This window comes from Scleropages formosus, chromosome 15 (assembly GCF_900964775.1).
Source record: "Scleropages formosus chromosome 15, fSclFor1.1, whole genome shotgun sequence".
NCBI classification, from domain to species: domain Eukaryota; kingdom Metazoa; phylum Chordata; class Actinopteri; order Osteoglossiformes; family Osteoglossidae; genus Scleropages; species Scleropages formosus.
The window spans coordinates 13,887,793-13,898,877 of record NC_041820.1 but is presented as its reverse complement, the minus strand read 5'-3'; the positions used below and the strand labels follow the sequence as shown (position 1 = coordinate 13,898,877).

General features: G+C 40.0%; 1 protein-coding gene across 1 annotated transcript; it reads left to right on the top strand.

Moving 5' to 3' along the window:
• The first annotated feature begins 896 nt into the window (after positions 1–896).
• On the top strand, positions 897–10,180 carry golga5 (golgin A5). The gene is made up of 13 exons (XM_018727431.2): positions 897–1,119; positions 3,831–4,444; positions 4,737–4,931; positions 5,125–5,344; positions 5,735–5,858; positions 6,138–6,341; positions 6,880–7,050; positions 7,421–7,549; positions 7,689–7,787; positions 8,316–8,538; positions 8,913–9,018; positions 9,464–9,527; positions 9,745–10,180. The coding sequence occupies exons 2-13, from the start codon at positions 3,832–3,834 to the stop codon at positions 9,823–9,825; spliced, it is 2,229 nt and encodes a 742-aa protein (XP_018582947.2). The 5' UTR covers positions 897–1,119; position 3,831; the 3' UTR covers positions 9,826–10,180.
• Positions 10,181–11,085: the final 905 nt, after the last annotated feature.

Genomic DNA, 11,085 nt, shown 5'->3' with positions numbered 1-11,085 from the left:
CGAAAAACAACTGAAGTGTTAAGATACTTACAAGGATTTGCTCACTTATTATACAAGTGGGTAATTTCACCAAGGCGATTTAGGGTAAATCACTTGGGCAGGGGTACCAGAGTGGGATTCAAACCTGCAACCATGCGGTCTAAAGGCAGCAGCTCTAATCACTCTGTTCCCAACTGCTCCTAGAAAAACGAAACAGAAAACCAGGTGTGACAATGTGATTACTGTTTTAGTAAAGATGTACTATCGATAATTAAAATGAAGTCGGTGCAGTATTTTGAAGTTGTAGTGAAAACCACAAAGTACAGCTAAGTGCTTAGACAATTTGTGTCGTTTGTACGAGTTAAGTCAGCTAATGATTTGAAATTGTGTATAAATATTTTACGTGTACCACCTTATCTTGAAAAATTTGGTAGCTGCCTTTCTGTTACGCGGTGTTACGTATAGGGAAACCTGTACTTTTTTAACCATCAGTTAGTGCCTAGATGAAACAAGTGAGCATCAATTCAGTGGGCTTTTATTGCGGTAAAACTTGAGCACACAGCTACGTACCTGGTTTCTACCACATATATATATATATATATATATATTATTATATATTGTTCTATTACCACATGTCATGATGCATCTTGCCCGCACCATTACGACATGGTTATCTGAAACGTTGACAATTAAGCCGCACTTCCCTGTGCGCAACATGCCTTATTATTATATAAAAGTGCAACTATACCAATGAGTTAAATTGTGTACAATTTTATGAACTTTTGAGTTCATCTGTTTTCGTTCAGGCAATACAGAAGACCGCCTTTTAGGGGTCACTGCAGCTCTGTATGCGGATGAACACCCGTGTTTACCGGATTGTACGTGACATCATTTGATTCAGGCATGACAGAAGGCAGTCTGTTTTGGGTCCTTTCTTTGGTTCCTGGTCCACGTCTTCAAGGAAGTATTTGACGACTATCGTGATGGAGGCGGGTTGATCGTGCGCCGACTGAAAAGACGGCATCTCTCTGTTCACCCCAGTTTTAAGAGAAACGGCCCTGAAGAGTACGCTGTTTTGAGCTATTTAAGAACACAATCGCCGTTAGAGTTCCCCCCCGAGACTGCCCGCAGCGCTGTAAGGTGAGTAACCGCGCAAAAAAGGTCACGGGTGAAGTTGCTGTTCTGTTCTAGATAGTTCTACTAGTTGGCGTAGGCTGTCAGTGAGTGACGAGGTTATTATTATTATTATTATTATTAAACTTTCTTAGTGGCAAATTAATTATGCACGTGCAGTGGTGATGCAGTTAGCCAGCCATGCCAGCAGCTACAAATAAAAGAAATGTAACTCAACTGCATTAGTAATTATTATATATTTTATTATTATATGTCGAGCTTGCAGGATGAAATTGTTAATACTAACTAATAAATTATTTAGTAGTTTTATGGGGTGCAGTTTGTGTGGTAACCTAAGTAAATAGTAATTTGTGACAGAGCAGAGCAGAGGAGGTGTTGTTCTGGGCCTGTGCTGTGCTCAACCTGAACGGCTCCTCCTGCCCTGTTTGTTTACATTCCGGTTTTACTACTGAGTCACCCGTCTGTCATGTCCCAAACGTTTGTCTTGGAAGGCTGACACCTTAAATCTGCTCCATTTGATCGAGCTCCTTTTCAGTGAATTAGAGCGCAGCAGTTTTCCAAAGTAGTGTGATGTGTGTGTTTCTGCTCTGCTTAGGTGTTTCACTGTGTATGTGCCACTTCACTGAGGATTTAAATGGGCATTGAATGATATTTAATGATGCGTTCATTGTTTTAGTTGTCTGGGATGTATATGGGGGGCGGCAAGAGTATGGGCCAGTCTGACATTACCCGAGTTATGTTGTCACAGTGTTTTGGTCCATGCTTGAACCCTAACCCTAACCCTCAGGGGCTGCAGGTTCCTTAGTCGTCGTTGAACGAGAGTTGATGTCACCTGCTGAAGTACTTATCCTGAATTGGAACTGTAGGAATTGCACAGATTTTGAAGGGGGTAAATTATTTTAGGTAGCTCAATATGGTAAACTGTTTTGGAGGGAAGTGTGAGCTACCTTAATAGCTAAATGTATGTGAATGGGGGGTGTGGTAGCGCAGTGGGTTTCACCGGGTCCTGCTCTCTGGTGGGTCTGGGGTTCGAGTCATGCTTGGGGTCCCTTGCGATGGACTGGCATCCCATCCTGGGTGTGTCCCCTCCCCCTCCAGCCCTATGCCCTGTCTTGCCATGTTAGGCTCCAGCTCCCTGCAACCCCGCTTGGGACAAGCGGTTTCAGACAATGTGTGTGTGTATTTAGCACAGAGCGCCTGTTGTGGGTCATACTTTGATTTGTAACAAGAGGTTTATGCCTGGTTTTGTATTGTAGGTTTATATCGTAAGCAATTTTCAGCTGTTTTCAACTGTTTATTCAGTGCAGGGTCCTGATGGTCTATTATTAGTTAGTTGTTTTAGTGTAATAATTTAATGGTGACAGGGGAACCAGCACTTTGTAAGTGGTGAGAGGTGGGGGAAAACTGTGTTATTTTTGCCAAGTCTAATGGCAGCTGAATTATTATTAACCTTTATTCACTATTGTCCAAGGTATTGGACAGTTCTTATAGTTTAACTAAATATACAGCATGGTGTTTTCACTCTGTCACAGGGAGAGTATTTTCATCAATGGTACTACAGCAGGAGTAAGTGTAAAAGGCTAACTTTCAGATTATAAAGGAAAAGCCCTAACCAGAACACTATTATGTAATAACCCAAATTTAAAGGAATTTTGAAGGTGAGGTGTTTCAAGTGAAATATCCAACTATGCATATTTGCAACTATATCTATTGTAATGCACAAATTGTATTTTCTATGAGATGTACGTCGCTTTGGAGAAAAGCGTCTGCTAAATGAATACATGTAAATGTATGGAAAATGTAAATACTGCAGTTGGTGGTGTCCATCTGTTACCATTGTCAGTATTTCTGATTCCTAATTTTCTTGTCCTGTATAGACCACCTTTAAATGACTACCTGGGGAGTTAAAGTATTATAAATTATGGTGTTTTTTGTATACTAAATGCAGTTAAATCTGTGTGCATTTTGACTGAATCATTTATCATAGCTGATGTGAGCCCAGCTTGTATTTGGTGCACCTCCATGATATGGAGGATGTACCAATTATATATAGATAAGAGGTTCCTTTTGCAATAATTTTCTCATTTGTACATGTGACATAGATGCTAATCTTTGTGGTTGAATGGTTTATGATCAATGGCTGTTCACTCAGTATTTAGCAATATTTATATTGTGACATTATGCTTGACAATTTTACAAAGAGTTGTATATAATTAATTTTTACAGTCTGCACACAGAAGTTCGATTTAATTTGAAATGTTTATTTTTTTATAGCAAGATAGGGTCTACTTCATTATACAGAGAATACTCAGTGTTGATATTCATTTTCAGTGATCACATTAGACAGGGATCCTTTCATTATGTAAGAGTTAGTTTTCACAACATAGCAAAGATGGTAATGGTTATTGTGCATTTTCAACCCTCCTTGACTTGAGTGCTTATTATTCCTTTGTCTCATATTTACATATACTCTTTTAGCTGATGATTTTCTCCAAAGCAGTTTAGAGTGTTAAGATGCCTATAATTATTTGCTCATTTAATATACAACAGGGTAATTTTCACTCAAGAAATTCGGATTAAGAACCTTATTAAGGGCACTATAAGGTGGGACTGGAACCTGCGACCTCCGAGTCCAGAGGTGGTGGTTTTGACCGCTGCACTATCTGCTTCCTCTTATATTGTTAAGCAGCAAAACTAAGTAGTTTTTTCTCCTGCAGGATGTCCTGGTTTGCTGACCTGGCCGGAAAAGCAGAAGACTTTCTGAATAAAGTGGACCAGGGAGCAGCTAGTGCTCTGACTAAACACCAGAATCGAGCTGCCATATCATATGACACCACAGATTCTTCTGTTGGCCCCTACAGCACTACACATACTCCTTCTCCCCCAGCACAGCAGCACAATTCCCAAGATGCACCTGGATTCATTACAGCTGCTGCAAGCAACATTAAAAGGTCCAAGGCCACACTTCTGGCAGGCACAGCAAACGTGTCTTCGGCAGGCACCATCAAGGCTTCCTCCAACTTTGTCCGACCCAAGAAGGCAGAACCAAATGATGACATTCTTTTTGACTTCCTGAACAGCACTGACCCGGCATCAAGCAGAAAGCGGGATACCAAGAAGGAACAGCCTAAAGTGGGGATTGGTAGCCAGATGGCTGTAGCGGAGGGAGCTCCCTCTACACCTTCTGGTGCTGGCCCTGCTCCTCCTTCTGCCCCTTCCACACCCCCCTCCAACCGGGGTCTGTCTCGGACTTCTAGCCTCAGTTCCTTATCCGCCAGCACTCACAGTGTCAAGACCTCAGAGGACGGTTCCTCCAAAGACCAAAGCCAAGGTATGACTTTGGGATGGAGTCTTATCACAGCCTGTTGCTTATACCTGCCGCCAGTCATTAATAATGGACGACTTTCGGTCACAGTACAATTTTGAGATGTGTATTGTTTGTGCCATCAGACACGGAAACTCAGTATATTTATTTTACTAAAGTGCATATGAACAATGAAAGTTATGAAATCAGATTGAAAAAGTACAAAAAAACTGGATATGAATGTATTGCATTAAGGTGAATTAATTAAGGTCAATCTTGATAAGCACAAGGATATTTTTTTGGTACTTCTCCTTCCCAGACACACCGGAGAGCTCAGATTCAGGGCTACCAGGGTCACAGGAACCTCATCAAGAAGACCAGATGCCTGTGGAAGAGGTGCCAGGTCAAGTGATGTCCAGCCTGCGCTTGGAAAACCAACTTCTACGCAGTGAAGTGGCATCACTTAATCAGGAGATGGCAGCACTCATCCAAAGAGCAAAAGATGCACAGGAGGGTAGAGGAATATTTTTGATGTAGATGCTAATACTAATATGTATTACTTTTTCTGGATTTTATATTGTTTCAGCTGTATCTTTCCATATTTACAATTGCATGCACTTCTGGTGTATAAAATCCTCTCTCCTTGTGAAAATGTGACAGAACTGACCTCAGTGACCCATTGTTCTCTGCTTTATACTTTGTCACAGAGCTGAATGTAGCCCAGGCTCGTACAGACAAGTGGAACTCGGACCAGTCGCGGACAGACCGCACTATCAGGGAGCTGAGGTCACAGGTTGATGACCTGAAGGAAGCCTTGTCCGCCAAAGATGGACAACTGGCAGTTCTGAAAGTCCGACTTGAAGAGGCAGACCATCTACTCTTATCCCACAACAAGGCCCTTGAGGCTGCTCAGACAGAGAGGTCCAGGTAGGTTTTAGTGCATCCATACGTAAGCAAATTACTATTGGAAGGCTCATCTATATCAGTTCAGCAGTCTTTCCTTCCCCCATTTTTTTAGTTATGTCACAGAAGTGTAGTATTTGAGATGAAGGCAAATTGCTATGTACTTACTACCTAGCTCCTCTTATGAAGAAGTACTTTTTTATAAAAAAGAATGTTTTGTGATGTTAATAAGTGTATGTATATGTGTGCATATGTATAAAATAACATGCAAATACAAACTGAAGTCATGTGACATTGTATGAAGACTTCTAGTCAAACAATGAAATTATTTTTGTTTTCATTTTTAAAAAATACTTGCTAGTTTCAGTGCTCACACACAGTAATTTTTTTTTTTCACTCTGGATTACGCTTTAGAATCCTGCAGGACCACACTGAAGGGAGTAAAATGCACTCACAGGCCCTGGAGACCCTGCAGGAGAGGTTACGAGAAGCTGAAACTGCACTTCGAAGGGAGCAGGACAACTGTCGACAAATGCAGGTCTAAAGTTAGAGATTATTTCTGTTTTCATCTTTACAGCCCTTTGTTTCTAGTCATATTTCTTCATACCTATTTCTGTAAATTCCTGTAAGATGGGTTAGCAGCCAGCATGATAGTAAATGTATGGGTTTGTAATGTGAATGAACAGTTGTTAGGTTTACACACAGCGCTCCCTATATTGGAAGTCACTTTCGACCGAGTTAAACAATTAGTAGCAGAGTACAGTATAAAACAGGCTCCAGGTCTCACTGATTATCTGTATCTTTTGTGTTACTTCAGAGTGAATTTTCAGAACGTTCCACCAAGATGGAGGGCGAGAAACAGGCCCTGGTGGAGGCAGTGACTGCTGCAGAGAGACGGGCCACGGAGGAGAGACGAAGGGCTGAAGAACAGCAGCAGCAGCTAAAAAGTGCACGCTCTGCTACTGAAATAGCCAAACAAGAGCTGCAGGACTACAAACACAAGGCCTCACGCATCCTGCAGGTGTGCTGCTCTCTGCGCGAACCCAAACTGTTAGGTCGCGTTGTACCTGACATGCAACATTTAGTAATATTTCATATCCTGAAATTAAAGCAGTGGAAGGAATGTAAGGGACACCAGATCTGATATAGTTGTTGCACCTATATACAAATAAATTTGAATAGAGCACATTTTGCAGGCTATTAGTTTAAAAATACTGGAGCAGCAGCAGTTTAAAATGTGTAAACCCTGGTATTGAATGCTCAGGGAAACTATTAAATAGAAACAAAACACTTTCTTTTGTACTTACCTGGCATTTGAATCAGTACTGAAAACTATAGAGGTATAAGTCTTTAAACCCTTGTTTTTTGTTGATGATTTTACATCTAACATGCAGGACTGCAGACTTTGGAATCACTGCAAAACTGATTTTAGGCACAAAAAGGTACTTAATGTACACCAGACAGGAAACAAGTGTTGAATAGGTGGGTTGATGAATGCAAGGGGCTGTACTTAATATATGGGTAAATATACTAAGTGATGCTGTGCTCTGATCCCACAGTCTAAGGAAAAACTGATCAGCAGCCTGAAGGAAGGTTCTGGGCTGGAGGTCCTGGAGGGTGGTGTGGCAGGAAGTCTGGAGCTAGAAGAGCTGCGGCATGAGAAGGAGCTGCAACGAGAAGAGATCCAGAAGCTCCAAGGCCAGATCCAATCGATTCGTGCAGAGATGCAGGTAAGCTAGTGTGTGAATTTTCCATTGCTTGTGGTGACAGTTTCTCCCAAACTCTCCCCACAACAATAGTAAACTCTTAAAAAAAAAAAAAAAAAAAACATATTTCTCATTGTAGTATTCTCACATTTTTAGTTAGCATTTTAGAAAAGTAGAAGTACCAATACTTTTCATTTGGCATTAGTTTTAATGTTATGATTTTTGTTGAAGTGGATTTATTAGCCATTCATTCTTATATTGAAATGAAAATGTAAAATCCCCACAATGAAATAATTCCTTCTTTTTGGAATTCTTACTTCATGCTTCAGTTCTTGTAATGGTACATGTACCTTTTTTTCATCACACCACAAATTATGTGCCCTCCCTCTCTAAGGACTTGGAGGTGCAGGCACTAGCTGAGGCAGAGACCTGGCGGGAGCAGCAGCAGGAGTTGCGGGAACAGCAGCTCCACCAGGCCCAAGCTAAACAGGAGGTGCAGGCTGAACTGGAACGCTGCAAGCAGGTCTGGCTGACACTGGCTTCATATCAAACGAGTTAGGGGGATGTCATTGTTCTGTGAAAATAATGTAGAGAAGTCTTTTTGTTAGCGTTACTGCTCTGGTGGCTGTGGTAACGTGTCTGCAACTTAATGTGTGTTGTAGGAATTGCAGTACATGGAGGAAGAACACCACCGGACCAAAAGCACTCTCCAAAGCAGGATCAAGGACCGTGAGGAAGAGATCCAGAAACTCAGGAACCAAGTGAGAATGGTTTCTTTTTAGACATTCCACTTTTATCAATATGCAAGATTATAATTTTTAACAAAAATTACATATTGATACTAAGTATTGATCAAACCTGCACAAAAGCCAAGCAATTACGTGATTACTGAACAATTAACAATTATTTACATATAAATAAATCAAACTTTCCTTTTATAAATTCTGTAAGTAATAACATAATCGGAAGGAAATAATATCAAGAACATACCACAGGGTGAAATTCTCTTCTGTATATGGAAATAATATATCTATGGAAACTATACAAACTTGAGTGTCCTTTTGTAAAGGAAATATCCTTTAACAGAACTTTTGAGCTCTTACTTGAGTAGCACAAACTAATAGATGTACAACTGTATAAAAATTGGATGGGTAGAAGTTATTTTACTTGATGTGCCTGTTGCTTTTCCAAGTGAAGAGCAGCATGGCAAAACTAGTACAAGTATAGTAACAGTCCCAGTTGCAAGATTATTATGTTGCCTTTTTTTTTTTTTTAATTTAATCTGTAAGATTACCAATAAGACGCTGAGCACCAGTAGTCAAGCAGAGCTGGAGAGCCGTCTCCATCAGCTGACAGAAACCTTGATCCAGAAGCAGACCATGCTGGAGGCTTTAGGCACAGAAAAGAGCTCATTGGTCTTCCAGCTGGAGCGTCTGGAGGAGCAAATGAAAAGAATGCAGGGAGGCCAGGTCAACGGGCCAGCCATCAACATGGGCAGCGTGGATGGACCGGGTGAGTGAACTGGGCAGCCTGTATATGTAACCCAGAGCCCTCCAGGTTTCAGTTAATTGCCCCACATAGTATTGATAATATAATAATGAGCTGATGTTAGAGTACATTAGTTGAGTAAAATATTTTAACCATTATAAATCCTCGTTTAAATTATTATAAATTTAACTTTAATAGGGTTGCTAATATTAGAACCATTGTAATATTTCATTAAGTGCTCCCAGTTGTGAGGATCAGATGATTTACAGCCTACAGCAGAGCTATTTGATTCTCTTCGTAGAGGGCTAAATTCACGATGCTTATGTTCCAGGCTGACAGTGAACTATCGTCTTCTGTGTTATAATAAAATGGTCTTCCTTCCTGTGTTTGGCCTACAGGTGTGCGCCCGCGGAATGTGCCGGTCCTCTTCAGTGATCAAGAAGGACCTGCTGCTGGGGTGTACGGCAAAGTGCGCAAGGCAGCCAGCACCATAGACAAATTCAGGTTAGCGTTTCTTTAATTATATTTATACATAACTGCTACAAGTCTGAATTTCATGCATTTGTTTTTTTCTTCTGAGTAAATGTATCTTATTACAGTAATATAAATACTCCTGACATTTTGTTCCCTGTTATGTTTTAAGTGGTCCTGCTATGTTTTTGTTAATATTATTTATTTAGGTGATGCCTTTAGCTGGCTTATAGGGATAGGTTAATACACCAAAAACAGTCAATAAAAGAAATAAGCAATCATTTAACACATGGAAATAAAAAGCAGTTAACATGTCTTTAAATGTATTAATCATTTTAATTTAACCTGAACTGAAACATGAGTGGTAGGTTTTGGTACATTTTCAGGATTGATTTATGTGGGCATAATGAAGCAATCATAACAAGTGCTAAATACAGTTTTATCTTTGACATAATTGAGCCCTTCTGCTCCCATTCAGCATTCGACTGGGTATATTTTTGCGGCGGTATCCTGTGGCCAGAGTCTTCGTAATACTCTATATGGTGAGTAGTGCAAATGGTTTTATTTAAATATATTAAAATCAGTGCTTTTTATCGTAAACTAATGCTTGGATGTGATGCAAGTGTTTTTTTTTAACCCAAGAGCCAGGATTCTTTTACTATTAGAATGTTTACATTATATTTTTCTTTTAGTATATGTTGTTTCTGCCAAGTGTGTTCCAAGTGCAGACAGTAATAACATTTTTCTAAAATATTTCAGGCATTGCTGCACTTATGGGTCATGATTGTCCTTCTAACATACACACCAGAAATGCACCGTGCTCATCCTGATGGAAGATAGGTTTGACAAATGGTTAGCTGATTAATGTAGGATCAGTAAATAAATAACCTGAGAGACTATCAAGCTGCTGAGCTCCAGTTTAAACCTTCCTTCAAGGAAGGGAAAACTTGTTCCTGCAAATTGCACAAACTTGGGACCCAGAGGTGAAGTTTCTCCCTCCAGCCTCTGTGCTCTAAAATGTCTCAAAAGTCATATAAACTTAACTAAAATTATACCCAGAGATGCTAATAAATTATCCTGAAGATCAGATTTTGTTTGTTCATTTTCTCTACATTTTTTTTTCCCCATTTGATTTTCATTTGTTTTCCCCTGTAGAAACTGAATTAACTGTATGAAATTTAACTTTTAATAAACATTACAGCACATGTAGTACTAAAGTGACTGGTCTCCTGGTGTTTGTTTTATCTGCCTATTTTTATTTATTTATTTTAGATGTTCTTTCCTGTTGACATGTTACAGCATACATTGTAAATTTGTTAATGGAATACAAAGATGTGAACTGGGCTATATTTCAGTAATTGTTACAAAGGCATCACCACAGGTTATAGAAATGTATCTAGTTTATCTGATTAGGAATTGTTGACAGTGCAAAACTGTGGCTGAGCTAGTGTATTTTAATCATTTGCTATGGTGGAAAAAGTCAGTCATATCAGGTGGTTTTCTCAGAAATAATCCAGCAAGAAATAAATTGTGGTAATGTTGGTTTTAATTACCAAAGCCAGTTCCTTTTTTTTTTTTTTTCCCATTCACTGAACTGAACTGCAAGGAAACCTAAATGATTATGATGTTAACTTTAAAAAAAGCAAACTCACATTGTAAGCTGTCAAAACTATTAAACAGAACATCTTTTCACAAGTTTCTGGAAGGGTGTGAATGTGAATATAGTTAGTTTTGCTGGGGGTTTGTACCAGTACCCTTCTCTTGGCCTTGTTGTGGCAACCTGCCCTTGATGGGGTGTGGGTGCGAGTCCCCTACAGAACTCTGCTCCTTTTCCCTCTGGGCTTCGGGGCAGCATCGTGGAGCTGAATAAGAAACCATTGGATCCCACACTTGCGAACTTTCCAGTAACAGACTTTTCACTGTAACGAACCTCTGGGAGAAATATTTACTGTTTCTTTTTTAATAAAGAACTACCATACTAACTTGTATGGAAGCTTCACCTGCAGTGGAGCAACAGGTGGCAGTGAGGAAGAGAAAGTGGTGCCTTGTGTTTTCCAGAAGAGTGGAGAAGCAGAGGGAAGTGAAGGAGCTCCAGATGAT

Coding starts and splice junctions, on each gene's coding strand:
- golga5 (XM_018727431.2), top strand. CDS start 3,832: ATGTCCTGGTTTGCTGACCTGGCCGGAAAAGCAGAAGACTTTCTGAAT. Junction 7,051..7,420: donor CGATTCGTGCAGAGATGCAG/GTAAGCTAGTGT, acceptor TCCCTCTCTAAG/GACTTGGAGGTGCAGGCACT. Junction 8,539..8,912: donor GGGCAGCGTGGATGGACCGG/GTGAGTGAACTG, acceptor TTTGGCCTACAG/GTGTGCGCCCGCGGAATGTG.